This window comes from Podarcis pityusensis, assembly GCF_964106645.2.
Source record: "Podarcis pityusensis genome assembly, chromosome: 3".
Classification (NCBI taxonomy): Eukaryota; Metazoa; Chordata; class Lepidosauria; order Squamata; family Lacertidae; genus Podarcis; species Podarcis pityusensis.
The window spans coordinates 58,862,940-58,880,178 of NC_138026.1; the positions used below are offsets into that span (position 1 = coordinate 58,862,940).

The 17,239-nt window shown below is 44.0% G+C and overlaps 1 protein-coding gene across 1 annotated transcript in view; it reads left to right on the forward strand.

The window, feature by feature from the left end:
* The first annotated feature begins 7,898 nt into the window (after positions 1-7,898).
* Positions 7,899-17,239, forward strand: part of ENPP3 (ectonucleotide pyrophosphatase/phosphodiesterase 3) — a 54,941-nt gene continuing 45,600 nt past the window's right edge. Inside the window, exon 1 of the mRNA XM_080999603.1 lies at positions 7,899-8,136. Coding sequence (XP_080855729.1) covers positions 8,020-8,136 — 117 coding nt within the window. The 5' untranslated portion in view covers positions 7,899-8,019. The remainder of the gene's footprint in view (positions 8,137-17,239) is intronic.

The following is a 17,239-nucleotide window of genomic DNA, read 5'->3' on the forward strand; positions in this document are numbered from 1 at the left end:
ATAGTACCTCAGTTTAAGAACTTTGCTTCAGGATGAGAACAGAAATCATGCGGCGGAACAGACCTCCGGAACGAATTACCGTATTTTTCGCTCTATAAGACGCACCAGACCACAAGACGCACCTAGTTTTTGGAGGAGGAAAACAATAAAAAAAATATTCTGAATTTCAGAAGCCAGAACAGCAAGAGGGATCGCTGCGCAGTGAAAGCAGCAATCCCTCTTGCTGTTCTGGCTTCTGGGATAGCTGCGCAGCCTGCATTCCCTCCGTAAGACGCACACACATTTCCCCTTACTTTTTAGGAGGGAAAAAGTGAGTCTTATAGAGCAGAAAATACAGTAAGTTCTTAACCTGACATACCACTGTATACTTGAAGGAGCATCTCCACCCCCATTGTTCTGCCCGGACACCGAGGTCCAGCTCCAAGGGCCTTCTGGTGGTTCCCTTCCTGCAAGAAGTGAGATTACAGGGAACCAGGCAGAGGGCCTGCTCGGTAGTGGTGCCCGACCTCCCATCAGATGTCAAGGAAATAAACAACTATCTGACTTTTAGAAGACATCTGAAGGCAGCCCTGTTTAGGGAAGTTTTTAATGTTTGATGTTTTATTATGTTTTTAGTGTTCTGTTGGGAGCCGCCCAGAGTGGCTGAGGAAACCCAGCCAGATGGGTGGGGTATAAATAATAAAGTGTTGTTATTGAAGCGATTGATCGGCATACGGGAGAAAGGACAAAACGTATAATATAGAGGAATGCACTTGACCAGCGATTTGCTTTCCTGCAGATCCAGACGTTGCATACTTAAAAAGATGGGGTTTTCTGTTGACAAGCAAATTCAGCACCCATATGCTAAGTACACAAAGTTGAATTCTGCAGCTATGGTCTCCAAAATACATCTCCTTGGCGCCACATTGTCTTGTTATAAATAAGGAAATCAATCCCGATGAGCAGATTGCTAACTGGACAGCTTTAGAATTGCTCTGGTGGATGTACAAGTGGAAGTTGCAAGAGAGTTTGGCTAATTTTGTTGTGATGTTAAGAATCTTTTTAACTGTCGCTGTTTCAACTGCCAGTTTTGAAAGAAGTTTATCGAAACATCAAATTAATCAAAATGAATCAGAAATCTACAATGAGCCAAGAAAGACTGAGTAACCTAGCATTACTGTCTATTTAGAGAGATTTCATTGTAGATTTTAATACAGTACTGTTATTGAAAAATTTACACAAATAAAAACCAGGAAATTTTATCTTATTTTTTTTTAAAAAATTATTCAAAATTAAAACAAAACATCTTATCCAAAAACATATCATCCTTGGTTCCCCCCCATTTTTCCTCCCTCCCCCCACCCTCCCCCACAAAACCTACCCACCCCCACCCCCCAACTTCCCTCAGTTCCAGTCTTTGGTTTCTCTGAGACTTCTGTTTTCTGCATGTTACAAAGTTGTATAGATCCTCAAACTATTTAGCTGATTATTATCAATAAAATGTATGTGAATGTTTATTCAAAACCTGCCAAGGAGTCCAGTTCACTTTGTTGCGTCTTCAAATACTTTGTAAAGGGTTCCCATTCATCTTTAAAGTCACAGTTATCCTTGTCCCGTAGCTTATACGTCAGTTTTGCCAGTTCTGCATAGTCCGACAATTTATCTTGCCATGATTCTTTAGTTGGGGTTTCTTCAGTCTTCCATCCTTGTGCTGTTAGAACTCTCGTGGCTGTAAAAACCAGGGAAATTTAAATTAAACTGGAGTTTACTATCATTAAATGCATTATACTTTCATTACATCAGTATTTTCTTAAAATAAAATACATGTGCTTGCTGGAAAGGAGTTCAATACTGGACTGGTGGAAGGGACTTGGAATGCTAACAGTTCACAGGTTAGGAGGTGCAATACTTGATTGTCATATTTACAACTTCACAACTATATGAAAATGATGTACAGATGGTATATCACACCAGTACAAATAGCAAAAATGTACAAAACCAGGTCAAATATGTATGGAAATGTAAACAAAAAGAAGGTACTTTTTATCATATGTGGTGGGAATGTAGAGAAGTTTTTTTTAAAAAAAAAGGGAAATGATATATCATTAATTGAAAAAAATGTTTAAAATGACATTTGTAAAAAAACCAGAAGAATTTTTGTTAGGGATTGTAGGACAAGACCTGCCAAGAAAAATAAAGAACTTATTTATGTATGCTACAACAGCGGCAAAAGTCTTAGCACAAGGATGGAAGAATGAGGAAATCCCAACGAAAGAACAGTGGCAAAAAAAACCTGATGAGCTATGTGGAACTGGCTAAATTCACATATAATAATAATAATAAAATTTTATTTATATCCCGCCCTCCCCAGCCGAAGCCAGTCTCAGAGCGGCCAACAACAGTAAAATGATACAACATTCTAAAATCATTTCATTATAAAATCAATTCAAATCAGATTAATGGCAACCATTGGGCTAGAGTTCTGTGAGGATTGCCAAAGGAGGGGGTCAAGTTGTGCCCTGGCCAAAGGCCTGGTGGAACAGCTCTGTCTTGCAGGCCCTGCGGAAAGATGTCAAGTCCCGCAGGGCCCTAGTCTCTTGTGACAGAGCATTCCACCAGATTGGAGCCACAGCTGAAAAAGCCCTGGCTCTGGTTGAGGCCAGCCTAACCTCTCTGTGGCCCGGGACCTCCAAGATATTTTTGTTTGAAGACTGTAAGGTCCTCTGTGGGACATACCAGGAGAGGCGGTCCCGTAGGTATGAGGGTCCTAGGCTGTACAGGGCTTTAAAGGTTAAAACCAGCACCTTAAACCTGATCCTGTACTCCGGGAGCCAGTGCAGCTGGTATAGCACTGGGTGAATGTGATCCCGCAGCGAGGACCCCGTAAGGAGTCTCGCCGCGGCATTCTGCACCCGCTGGAGTTTCTGGGTCAGTCTCAAGGGCAGCCCCACATAGAGCGAGTTACAATAATCCAGTCTGGAGGTGACCATCGCATGGATCACAGTGGCTAGGTCAGGGCGATAGAGGTAAGGAGCCAACTGCTTAGCTTGGCGGAGATGAAAAAATGCCGCCTTCGTTATAGCTGCAATCTGCGCCTCCATGGAAAGGGAGGTGTCGAAGATTACACCCAAACTCTTAATGGCCGATGCTGGCACTAATTGCGCCCCCGCAAAAGATGGGAGTTGCCCCCCCCCAATTCCATATCGTCCCGACCCAGCCAAAGGACCTCTGTCTTCGAAGGATTTAACTTCAACCGGTCCCACGTAACCATCCAGCCACAGCTTCCAAACATCTGGTCAGTGTGTCTGGGGCTGAGTCAGGATGGCCATCCATCAACAGATAGAGTTGGGTGTCATCGGCATATTGATGGCAGCCCAACCCAAAACTCCAGACAAGCTGGGCGAGGGGGCGCATATAAACTGTGTGACAAGGACAGTTGTGACTTCAAGGAAGAATGGGAACTTTTTACAAATTATCTAAAAAGACAACAAAATGACTTGGACTCCTTGGCAAGTTTTGAATAAACATCCACAAATTTATTAGTTGAACACATGACAGATAAGGCAAGGATATGTACAATTTTATAACATGCAGAGAACAATACAGTGGTGCCTCGCAAGACGAAATTAATCCGTTCCGCGAGTGTCTTCGTCTAGCGGTTTTTTCGTCTTGCGAAGCAACCCTATTAGTGGATTAGCGCTATTAGCGGTTTAGCGGCTATTAAAGGCTTAGCGGCTTAGCTGCTAAAAGGCTATTAGCGGCTTAGCGGCTTAGAAAAAGGGGGGGGGGAGCGAAAAAAAATCTCAAGACTCGCAAGACATTTTCGTCTTGCGAAGCAAGCCCATAGGGAAATTCATCCTGCGAAGCGCATCGAAAAACGGAAAACCCTTTCGTCTAGCGGGTTTTCCGTCTTGCGAGGCATTCGTCTTGCGGGGCACCACTGTATGTGCAAAGAAATCAGAGGGGAGCTGAGAGAAGTCCTTGGTGGGGGAGAGAGGGAGGGATGGGGGAGAAAGGGGGAAAAATAATGCAATTGATTGTTTGGATTGATAATTTGGTATGTTGAAAGTGTTTAATAAAAATTATTTTTTTTAAAAAAATTACAACTTCACTGTATATTTCCTGTATATATTTGTATATTTCTTGCTTATTAAAGTAGAATTTCATGGGCAGTTTTTCCATTTCAAATGTTTTTGTTTAAAATTGTAATATACATCAAAACAGGAGTGGGTATCACTATGGCTTGGAATATACTCCCAACCATAAGAAATCCAGGATGCCCTACTAATAATACAGTACTTTACATCACTGTGATGTATCAGTTCCAATGGAGCTTAGCAGCAGTGTGCTATATCCAAGGATGATGTCCCACCTGCACAATATATTTCAGTTTGCTCAATGAAACTTTCCCTTTTATCCCCTTAGCAGCCCTGCATGCACCCTCAAAATCTGCTATAGAGGGTTGGAGTTATCCAGCACTGATAACTCTGCTTATGTAGTGTGGGATACAGTCCATTGTATTTTAACCTGCTGTGCATTTGATGAGTCCCCTGTTTTTTGTTTCTGCAGTTCCGGGCACACTGCAAAAACAGGAGTCCCTTGTGGTTGCTATGCTTGGTTGGTTGGTAGACTGCAGCTGGCCCTGTGAGCAACTAGTTGGCTCAAAGTAGATGTGGGCATCCTATTACAGCCACCTTCTCTTCTGGGCAACCTTCTGCTGACTCCAGGGCCAGAGGCAAAAGTTGGCACATCTACAAATGTGAACGTGAGCTTTGAATGGTGGCTAATTCCTACACTTGCACTTTCCATCCCTCATCCGTAAGTAAGAAGCATGATCAGAACTGAAGGACACAATTTATCCAGGCAAAAAGCCCCAAGGAGGACTTGTTGATCTTTAAGTTGCTCTCTTAGCTTTTCTGGCTGAAGGGTGTGGTAGAAATGAATTAATGAATAAACAAACAAACAAACAAACAAACAAACAAACAAACAGGTAAGTCCTGAAGGAAGGGAAACCCTCATGAAGGGCGCAAAGCAGGTCTGGTAGGGGGCAAGGCTGCTGAGAGGGTGCAGCCTGGGGAGAGTCTAGAGGGATAGATTTTCCCACTGGGCCTGAGGGTCCTCATCCCTGGCCTAGAGCAGGCTTCATCAGATGAGTGATGTGATTGACACGAGTTAATAAGCCCTTGCTTGATGGAAACCAAAAGCTTGTGCAGCCTAGTACAAATAATAGTGGAATAAGTCACAGCAGAAGTGTTTGTGAAATTAAATGTCCTTCCATGCTAATATTTCCATTGACATGTTTATCCAGTGATAATACTAATGGCTTTGAGTATACCACTAATGTTAACAGTTATTTGCACAAATGAGTTGACAAAGAGTGCATTTGAAAAAGTTCCAACACTTACTGCATAAAACAAGCATGTGCCTGAAATGGGGGATATAAATCCATTCAACAGCACAAACTTGCTTTGTGCTGATGTTTTACCAGTGCCAAACAGATAGACTGACAGCTCTAATCTATGCATGTTTATTAAGAAGTCCAACTATGCTAGCTGAGGCGTAGTACTAGGTAAGAATTTACAGCCTTAAACTAACATCCTTTGGGGTTTCAAACTCTCATGTAAATTTATATCATAGAAAAAGCAGAGTTAACACTTTTCATTAGTATTTTCTGCTTTTCAGGAAAGATAGAACAAATAGATGGGCCCCACCTGTCCCTGTTAATACTTATGCCTGAAAATAAATGGTTAATTTTCTTGTTTATATAATTAATGCTTGAACAGAAAATGTTACGTTACATTGCCTTTTGACCTTTAAAATATTGGCATATGTAGTTGTAATGTTTTATGGCTTATCTTGATCTAATTGTTTCCTCCATTAGAGAGTTAATTGCTCATCTGGTGTTTGTAGATAACGTGGTTTTACTTTTGTTCCTTCATTAAAAAAAATGTTTTTGCCTATTTCTTAATGAGGAAGAGCCCCTGCTGGATCAGATCAAATCTAATCTGGCATCCTGTTTCCCACAGTGGCCAAGCAGAAGCCTATGGATAGCTTGTAAGCTGGACTTGATGGCAATAATTCTTTCCTATTGTTTCCCAGCAGGTTGTTCAACCGAAAGTGTCACGTTCAACAGTGATTATTTATGTAGTGGGAATTTCTATTCTTTGTTACTGACTGAAAACTTATGGAGAACAGACATTAACACTGCATAAACAAGACCTACTTGTGCTTCATTAATCTAGACTGGACTGGATGATATTAAGACCTAAATTTATATGGAGTATATATTTATATGGGTACAAGCTAATCTTTACCCTTGCATGCCGTGGTCTTTTGGTCCTGTTGTTTCCAGCTGTTGTTTTTTTCTCTGCATACTTACAGACGAAGTGGACTCTGGTCTGTGAAGATTAAATGTCTTGTGTTTTATTACTCCAATACATAACAATAATCTCAATTTATCAATAAAGCAATTGCTGAGTGGTCTTCCTTCCCTTACTTTATGTTTCTCAGTTTTACCATTTGCACCTTTTCCACACCCTTGAAATCTGGTCCTCCAATGTGGGGGGATTAATTTCCTCCTAGTTGTGGTTAATTTCTATTTGGGCAGCTGCAATTAGATATATCACCATCTTTCTATCTTCTGAGACACAAGTCTTAAACGTAGTCAGAGATGATCACAAAAGGGTCTTCTGACATATGAACCCCTATTATGGCCATTCAAAAAGATCTTATTCTTGGACAAGACCAGAATATGTGCAACATAGCCACACTGCTCATGTTTCATCTACAGCATACCTTGCTTGAACGTGGATAGATATGGATGATCTTGTTGAAGTTGGATTCAAGCGGAAAACAAATGTGTACCCATTTTCCTTCAAAACTAGTGCTTATGGTTTGCCTTGGAACATATAACTATAGCCATCACCAAGTGTCCATTGGCATTCCAAGTCCTAAATCCCCTTCTGTTTAACAGCATAAGTATTGAACGATGTATCCATCACCTTCAAAGGTTAGATGGCTGGTGTGGTGTGGTGCTGAAAGTGTGAGATTAAGCTCAAATCTCAGAGTTGGGATGGACCATAGCTCAGCGGTAGAACATCTCCTTTTCAGGCAGAAGGTCCTAGGTTGAAGCCTACCCTAGCATTTCCAGCTAGGGCTTGTAATGTCCCCTGTCTGAAACCCTGCAGAGCTGTTGACAGTCAGTGTAGACAATACACCAATGGTCTGACAGTATAAAGCCGCTTCCTCGGTTCCTCAGCCTTGATGCCCTTGATCTTGTCATCAGCTCTTGTCCTAGGCTTCTTGGAAGACCAGGATATTATTTATTAAATTGATATACCACCCATCACCTCAAGATCACAGGGCAAGTATAAATGTAATAATAGTAAATAATGCACCCAGATGGTGGACTTTTCTGGGAACTGATTTAAAATCCTGCTTTTTTAAAAGATGCTGTTGTTATTAGTATATGTTCCTGTTATTCTGTTTGTTTTAAATGAATGCTTAGATGCCTTGTGGCAGAAAGGCAGTGTATTGTTTCTTCATTGGTTTATTATATTTCTTACCCACCCTTCACCAAAAGGTCCCAGGGCAGGTTACAGCAATATAGGTATATTTTACTTAAATAATGAAAACCCTAAAGCATCCACTCATTGCCTCTTTCACCTTGCCCAAAGAGAAGTAGTTTCACTTTCCAGGATTACTGTGAAAACAATGATCAATTCTGATTCAAGTATTACAGTTTGAGTATTACCAAATCCCCATTGCATTATTCAGTTAAGTTCCACTTGCTTTTTTGCCTCTAAGAACACCGCTATGTTGTTTTTTTCCTTTGAATGTCACATATCAAAACACCAGAATGTTACTGGAAGTATGTGCTTCCTTTGAATTCACTGGCTCCAGAGTTCTGAATGTTTCCTCATGCCACAGCATCAAGGACTCTGAACTCATTCACACGCTTGGGGTGCAGCAGAGCTATAAGGGCAGAGGCCAAAAGGGAGAAAACAAAGTTGCACAGATAACTGTCTGGAAAGCTGAAAAATGAGCTCTGCTCATGAAACAAAAATAAGGGGGGACAGCAGGATGGAGCTGATGAGCTCAGAAACAGAGGACGTTGTTAAGAGAAGCACTCTTAAGAAATACCAGATACTTTGTGTGGTAAGTATTGCCCTTTGCTTCCTTTTCAAACTTTTAATGTTAAGGTTTGTTGCATTATTGGCTCAAGTTTCATTATGTTTTAACAGTATAAACTTTCCACGGACCATTGGAAATTTCCTGGCAGGGCATGGCAGCATAGATAAAACTGTCGTTTTAACAGACCAACAACTCTTGTTGATGTTCTCAGCTCACAGTCTGCTAAAAGGCGGATACGAATGCCTGGCTTTTTCATAGTTGATGAAAGAAAGCCTGGCCCCTCAGCTGCAATATTGGGTAAAAAATAGTAGGCATTTGTGGCTGCTTTCTGTTATTTATTTTGTTCACAGCCCACTCTAGGCTAGTGGCTCATGATAGCTATATCCCAGTCTGAGTTAACCAGAGCATGTAAGAACTAAATAATAGAAAAAAATGTGTTCTGAAATACAGGGAGGATTGAACAGATGACAACCACACTGCCCTTAAATGTCACTTGTGTCACCTCCTCCCAATCCTACGGATGATATTGCCAGCTTTGACAATGCTTGTGATTACCCAATGGTGATAGAAAGGCAGGAAAATGTGATTCCTCACTATGCATTGCACAAGTGGTTAGCACTTTAGAAGCTAATGTGCTATAAGTGCAATAACTACAAATGTGCCGAAACCATTATTGTTTATTCATCTAGGTCCTCACTGACCCTTAAAATCATTCATGTTCACCAAGGCATTTGAGGGCTGAAAGATATGGTCCCTGGCAATACTGAAATTAGAGCTCTGAGAGTATGTGAAAACCAATTTTTTAGATGTTCTTAATATTTTTTAAAATGTTTAAAATAGGTTTTTAATTTTTAGTTGCATTGCTTGTTGTTTGCCCCCTTGGCTCCTTGGAAGAAAGGATGGAATTGAAATGTAATAGGAGTAATAATACTCCGGGTGGTAATGGCAGTCCAAGGTTCCAGACAGAGGACTGCAGATCACCTGCTAGCTAATCTTTTTATACAGAGATACCATGGATTATGGGACGCGGGTGGCGCTGTGGGTTAAACCACAGAGCCTAGGACTTGCCAATCAGAAGGTTGGCGGTTTGAATCCCTGCGACGGGGGTTGCTCGGTCCCTGCTCCTGCCAACCTAGCAGTTCGAAATCACGTCAAAGTGCAAGTAGATAAATAGGTACCGCTCTTGTGGGAAGGTAAACGGCATTTCCGTGCGCTGCTCTGGTTCGCCAGAAGCGGCTTAGTCATGCTGGCCACATGACCTGGAAGCTGTAGGCCAGCTCCCTCGGCCAATAAAGCGAGATGAGCGCCGCAACCCCAGAGTCGGTCATGATTGGATCTAAATGGTCAGGGGTCCCTTTACCTTTACCTTTACCTTTACCATGGATTATACCTGAGACCTTCTGAGTGCAAGAAACATACACTTCCATGTTCCTGCATTGCAGGGGGTTGAACTAGATGACCCTTGGAGTCACTTCCAACTGTGATTCTATGTTTCTGTAACTCCCTTCCCCAATGCCAACGCCCATGGAAATACAATGTGCATCTCCCAGGTTCAAAATCAGGGAGCAAATAGAAGTTGGGAAAATGTTAATCAACAAGTGTTATTTAGGCTTCTGTCACGGTGTTCCACTGTGCCAGATGCGGTTTAGTCATGCTGGCCACATGACCCGGAAAACTGTGGACAAATGCCAGCTCCCTCAGCCTGAAGCGGTATGAGTGCCAAACCTCATAGTCAAGCTTGACTGGACTTTACCGTCCAGGGATCCTTTACCTTTATCTAGGCCAGGCTTCCTCAGCCTTGGCCCTCCAGATGTTTTGAGACTCCAGTCTCCATCATCCCTGACCACTGGTCCTGCTAGCTAGGGATCATGGGAATTGTAGGCCAAAAACATCTGGAGGGCTGAGGTTGAGGAAGCCTGATCTAGGCAATTTAATTGTGACAGCTTGCCATGGACTTGCTGGTAGCAGAGGCATGGTAGGAGGAACCAGCTGGGGAACAACCAAGGGAAGAAGGCTTGGAGCTTGGGGAGTGGTAGTGGGGCAATGATGAGTGGTCAGAGAGAGAAGATGCAGAAGAGGAGGTGTTGGAAGCTGAAGCGGTAACAGGGCTTAGTGAGCTGGGAGAGTCTGGCAGAGAAAAGTCCAGAATCAGAGGCAGCAGCTGAAGCAGGAGAGTGGAATGAGGGTGGACGACAGGCAGAGTCAGGTGGGTGTCACGGGTGTCTCCCCCTCCTGCTGCAACAGGCTCCCCTCCCCACTTATCTCCCAGAACCAGAAGAGGCATGAAAATGGAGGAGGAGAGTTTGGGTGCAGTCTCCAGTTGCTTGGAAAAAGGCCTGGAGAGGAGGGGACTTAAACAGCTGTGGGGAGGTGGGGACTTTCAGTCTTGGCTTTTGATTTTCATGCAGGAAGACCAGCAAGAATGAGCTTCTCTGCTCATTAGGCTCGACACACAACTAAGTCTGAGGAGATTGTGTTTTTGCTAATACAGTGGTACCTCGGGTTAAGTACTTAAATCTTTCCGGAGGTCCGTTCTTAACCTGAAACTGTTCTTAACCTGAAGCACCACTTTAGCTAATGGGGCCTCCTCCTGCCGCCGTGCCACCGGAGCACAATTTCTGTTCTCATCCTGAAGCAGAGTTCTTAACCTGAGGTACTATTTCTGGGTTAGCAAGTCTGTAACCTGAAGCATATGTAACCTGAGGTACCACTGTAAAGAGTTCACTCCATCTTTAAACTGTGTGATTACTGACCCGCACACTTCTGTGGTACAGCATAAGCTTGAGACATATTTTTTTTTGCTGAATAAATGAGGAAAAGACAAACATGACCACTTACGTAGTCTCTTAATCTCTTTAAGCGTTCACTGGTAGATTATAATCCCGGCCAAACTCCATCAAGGTACTGGGCAGAATAGTAGAGTGCAAAGTTACAGAAATGAGGAACTGTTCAACAAGGACTTAAAGGATTGGAATGAGAGCTTAGCATTTGATGAGTTAAGCAGACATGAGTTTGGCAGCAGTGCAAGGAGCACAGTGCCCTGCCTTTCCTTGACTTAAAGAAAACCCAAATTTTCAATAAAGTGACTTGAACTACAAAAACAAGCATGCAGGTTGAAGTGGTTTTGGACAGAAGTTGTGGGTGTGTTTGCATGTGCAAAAAAATAATAATTTTATTTCATATAAACACTCGTGTGATCTGAACCAGCAGTGACTGAATAGGAATGAGACCTCATAGTAGATAGTACAGTGGACCCTCCAGATACAAACTTAATTTGTCCCAGGAGTCCATACTTACCCCAAAAAGTCCGTATCTGGAGGCGCTGCTTCTGCGCACACATGCAACACAATAGAGTGCTTCTGCGTTTGCTGCGTTCGTAACTCGAAATTACGTTACCCGAAGGTAATGTAACCCGAGGTATCACTGTAGATAGCTTGATATTGACTCAGTGTGCGGCAGCTGTGAAAAGAGCCAATTCCATGCCTGGGATCATCAGGAGAAGAATTGAAAATAAAATCATGATGCCATAATAGAAATCTATGGTGTGACTGCATATTGTAGAGTTGGAAAAGAGTCAGAAAAGAGGAACCAAAATGGTTAAGGGGACTGAGCAACTCTCCTATGAGTAAAGGTTGCAGTATGTGGGAATTTCCAGCTTAGAAAAAAGGTGAGGGAAAAGCAACATGATAGATGTTTCTACAATGTTTATACAATGCATGGCATGGAGAAAGTGAATAGAGAAAAGTTTTTTTTTCCATCATAACACTCAAACTCGTGGACATCTAGTGAAACTGAATCTTGGAAAATTCAGGACAGGTAAAAGAAAGTACATTTAGGAACGTCACTTTAGGAAATACTTGTGTAGATGCAAAGGCTTATATTTACAAGCCAGTCATTATGTAACTTTAATCCTTTAATCCTTCACTCGAATCGCTGGTTTTCATAAAGACTGTGGCAGAAGAGGTAGGAGGATTGAAAATGTTCAATAACAGTTTGGTGTTTTTTAAAAAAAGTAAAATGCACAAAACTGAGTTCTCCCAGTTATATTCAAAGCAAGCCCTCTTGTAAACAACTGCTATAAACAACAGTTGAGGAGAATGTCAGAAAAGATAAAAGGGGCTCATTTACCCCCACCCCACCCCCAATTCTAGTATATTGAGGGTAGATAGTATAGTATACAATGATCATCAGAGATGATTTAGGCACGCTTCCTGGGGTTGATGGCAACTGGAGTCCTGCAACTTCTGGAGGGCCAGAGATTCCCCACATCTGCCTTGGAGAGATAGTTAGTGCCTCCTCATCTCATTCTGGGGCCAAGTGAAAACCTATTTGCTCAGCCGTTTGCAGGATATTAATTTTAATTAGTTATTGCTGGAGATGGAAATCTGCTCGGTGCTTTAAGCAGTGTTTTTGTGAGAGTGTACTCGCCGATACAGATCTGTATTTTAAAGATTTAGGTTTCAATTATATTTGTTTTACTTCATTTTGGATTTCTTATGGTGTTTGCTCAGTCTGTATCAGCTTCAGCTGCATTGTTCCCTGCCCTGAGATTGGTCGTGATAAACACACACACCCCATATGCTTGTTGGGTTTGGAACTTAACAGGTTAAGAAGTTCCCATGATGCCTCAACATTCTGACGTCAGCTTTAGAAGCTGGGAGGAGTCTGGGAGGAGTTTCGTTTCTGTTCCCCTCTGGTCTCTGAGGGAAGAGGTCGCAGTTTGTCATGGCGGCGGTGAGCCCAGGAGATTCCTGGGGAATGTCGGAATAAAGAACTGTAAATAGACAAACCTGGTCTCTGTGTGTTTGTCGGAAGCTAAGTGGAAGCTACGTGACAGCTTTGACGCTGTGCGAACTCTGCTGAGGCGTGACTGGAGAGCTACTGGAGACGGAGCTGAGTGGCGCAGCTCGGAGGAAGCGCGCCGGGCATAAAGAGCTAATTGTGGATCGTAAATCAATTAGCGGGGGTCACGCCAAACCAATAAATCAATTCCACAGGTTATGGACCCTTAATCACCGATCGTAAAAAACTGTCACAGGAACGCTTTGAAGTGCCGGAATGCGTTTGAAGTCTGCGGTCTAAGGCAGAGAAAGTCGCTGGCAGGAGTTTTTGCCTGGTGTTAAGAGGCAAAGGAGAGCTGCGGAGCTCAGAGCAGCTGAAAGACGCAAAGTGTTTGCCTGTGCTGAGAGCTGAGTGCTGGGAGCTGAAGAGCAGCTGGAAAATCGTTTCCCGACGGATGGGTGCCGGAGGAGCTTGTAATCTGTGAGTACAGCTTGGGGCCCCTTGGGAGAACGGAAGACAATGGCAGGTAGCCAGGTCTTGGAGGACATTGCGTTTGAACAGCTCACTCTAAGAAGTTGGGCAAGGGCGTAAAGTCAGCAAGGGCTGCCTGGGATGTGCTGTGAAGCTTCAGCAGGAAGCCAGAGCCCTGGAGAAGTTATGAAAAGCCTAGAGATGGCTGGTGCCCCTGTTCCTGATGTTTTAGCCTCAAGGAGTGCTAGTGAGCAGATCGGGGGGGCGAAGGATTCCAAAGGCAAGTGTAAAGGCTTGTCCACTGTGCGTGCTGGAGTGGAATGTCAACAAAGCAGGTTCCCAGAAAGCCGCAGTGGGAGCCAGGCCAGAGGGGGCGGAGCTGGCAAGGAGTGCTTTTCCGGAAGAAGGAGGCCAGCTGGGAGGAGCCCCGGGCAGTGTTTTTCCACTGGAGTTCGTCGTTGCTATGTGTGCAATTTGACGCGACGTTTGCTACGTGTGCCCATGGAGAGCGGAGACAGCTGGGCAGGAAGGTCCCAAGGTCAACCAGCTGAGTTCTCATGGGAATCAGTCTCGGAGAGGAGGCCAACGTGAAAAGGGGGCAGAACAATCTCTTTGTTCTGGAGTCACCTCTGGAGGGTGGTGGGAATGCTGGAAAAGCACAGGCGCAGTGTGCTAAGGTTCCCAGTCATGTGCAAAAGCTGCACAGGTGCACAAAAGGGTACAAACTCCGGAAATGTGGGAGGTCCCTAGGGTGCAGGGCATGCAAGGGTGCACAGGTACATGGTTTTCCCGGGTTTGGGAGGGTAGCCAAAGAGCCCTTTGAGCTCTTTGAGGCAGGTGGTCCAAAGGTTCAGGAAATGATCTTCTGTGGATATGATCCTGCAACCAATGGGTGGAAGTTTGCATACCCAGAGGGTGATCAAACCAAGCTGCTGGTCAGTAAGCAGGCTGAGTTCTGTGAACAGGGTGGGTGTTCAAGACTCAGGGATGGTTCTGATTTTCTCTCAGAATGTCTGTCTGATTCTGAGGAGGAAAGGGAGCCAGAGGCTGATCCCGGTGATGGGGACCAGGTCCAGGATCAGGGTTCAGAACCCGGTGATGGGGACCAGGTCCAAGATCAGGGTTCAGGGCAGGTCTGGGCATCTCCAAAGGTTGTGAAAGGAGTGTCCAGGTGTGAGGCTTCATCTCCGGTTAGCGTAATGGAGAAAGCTCACAAACAGGGTGTCAAGTCAGAGGGGGAAGAATCTGACGGAGAAGACACAACTGCTGGCCCAAATGGGTCAGTAGGGTTTCAGGTCACAAGTGCGTGGAAAAGTGTCGCACAGTGTGATTCTGGGAGTGTTGAAGGGGTTCAACAGGTGCCTGGGAAAGATGCCGGGAAGGGGCACAAGGCAAAGGGAAAGGTGTTGAACTCAAAAAGGTCTTGTCAGAATGGTTCGGCAAGAGGGGGTGTTGGGTTTGGAACTTAACAGGTTAAGAAGTTCCCATGATGCCTCAACATTCTGACGTCAGCTTTAGAAGCTGGGAGGAGTCTGGGAGGAGTTTCGTTTCTGTTCCCCTCTGGTCTCTGAGGGAAGAGGTCGCAGTTTGTCATGGCGGCGGTGAGCCCAGGAGATTCCTGGGGAATGTCGGAATAAAGAACTGTAAATAGACAAACCTGGTCTCTGTGTGTTTGTCGGAAGCTAAGTGGAAGCTACGTGACAGCTTTGACGCTGTGCGAACTCTGCTGAGGCGTGACTGGAGAGCTACTGGAGACGGAGCTGAGTGGCGCAGCTCGGAGGAAGCGCGCCGGGCATAAAGAGCTAATTGTGGATCGTAAATCAATTAGCGGGGGTCACGCCAAACCAATAAATCAATTCCACAATGCTGAACCAACTGGAACAAGCCATTTAGTTCAGCATCTGTTCTCAGGGTGGCGAACCAGATGCCAAAAGCAGGAACCAATTATACAAAAAGGGGTTCAGTGCAGTACTCACTATAGAACACAATTCAAAACTGCATTTGAATGCACCAGGTGAAAAAGTACTTTCAGCTGTGCTGAAACTGTTACGTTCTGCTTCATTGAATGAAGTGCCAATTATAAATATTGTAAGTTGAATAAATAAAACACAGCTAATCATGGAAGCTGGGGTGGTGGGATGAAAGCTGGGAGGTAGGCGTTGGATCCTTTGAACCTGTCTCCATTCCTTCTCCCACATGCTGCGTAAGTTTGCGTAAGTCTGTCTTCATATTTTGGCTCCACTTGGGGAAGTACAGCACATATCCCTAGCACAGGAGGAAAGAAGGAAGAGCTCTGCGCACAATATCCAGAGTAGTGCTGTCGGAGATATGCAGCGTAAGGTAAGGCCGACATGGGAGGATAGGGAATGGGATCCATAGCTCTGGCTCCCCTACAAAGACACAATTCTGCTGGTCTTCTACAAATAAGTTGGAAATCACTGCTAAATAGAAACTTTTGCTTTTGCTTTGCTTATTGGGTATGGCAATCAATCTATGGGATGAGAAAAGCTGTGATATGTGTCTTTCATCCTTGGTGATTTTTGCTGGTGTTGTATAAAGGCTTATACTGTATAGCTTTATTAATGTTGCCCCATCCCACCACCATATTCTAATTCTTCTACAGCCACAGCAGGCACTGTAATTCTCCAGTGGTTTGACTTTGCCCCCGACGGCACACTCTTCCATTGTCTCTCAAGACAGACAGATGCCAACAACAACATTCCTCCTCCACCACAAAGAAATCCAGATAGCCTAATTTGCATATTGTTTCAAAATCCTTACAAAATTTAAAATTCCTATGGAGTTTTTTTTAAAAAAATGGGTTTATTCCTGACATTTAATCCAAAGACATTGAGAAGGATCAGTAGAAATATTTTACCACTTACCCAAGCCACAATATCTTTTGAAGCTACAATGGCAATGATTTATACAATGCTATCAACCCTCATTATACCTGTGTGTGTCTACACACACACACACACACACACACAGAGAGAGAGAGAGAGAGAGAGAGAATATTTGTACTGGTCTGCCATAATGATGTGGTGTTTCTCAATGTCCGAAAGGCAGGGACAGGGAAAGGAGAAGGGGGAAGGATGAGAAAGAAGGGGACTTTTCTCAATAGTAAATGGCTTGGGAATGGGGTTAAAGGAAGGCTTGGTAGAGGGAAGAAGGGTCTCTGTATGTGATTATATTAGCTCTCTGGTGACAGGAAGAACTGTGGGAGGTGGAATTGGGTGGGAGTAAAACTGGTATTAAGAGGAAAGATGGGAAATATGGGAGGTAGGGTGTGTGAGTGAGTGAGTGAGAGGGAGACAGTTTTAGGACTCTGATGATGGGGGAAGAAAACTGCAGAGGAGGAGAACCTGGCAAGGGATAGATGGACTGGAAGTGGGCAAGCAAGAAGAGGCACTGGGAGAAATGAAGGGGATGATCTTGATGTCCCTCCACTCAAACTTCTGCCTATTCCATTCCTCAGCTGAAGAGATAAAGAATGCAGATACCTCAAATATTTCACGGTATCTCTGTACAATGCATTTCACACCTGGTAATGTTTCATTAACAAGCAAACACCCATGTATGTTCAAAACCCATCCTCTGAGCTAAACCTTCTCGAACTGCACAAGCTAGCTGACAATCTTGCTCTTAAGATTCTGCTCATCTGGAAGATACCATACAAAAGTGGCAATCTGTACCAAGTGGCAGCGAGGTTCCAGGGGGTTCCACCCAGGGGCATGTTTCCATTGGGAGTTCAGATACGGCAGAGGCAGTAGCATTTTAAGACATATGGTTTATTTTACACCTAGATGCATCAAGAGAGTTCCTTGGAGAGGGAGAGAATTCACAGTGTTACATCTCAAGTGGGGCTTGTTCT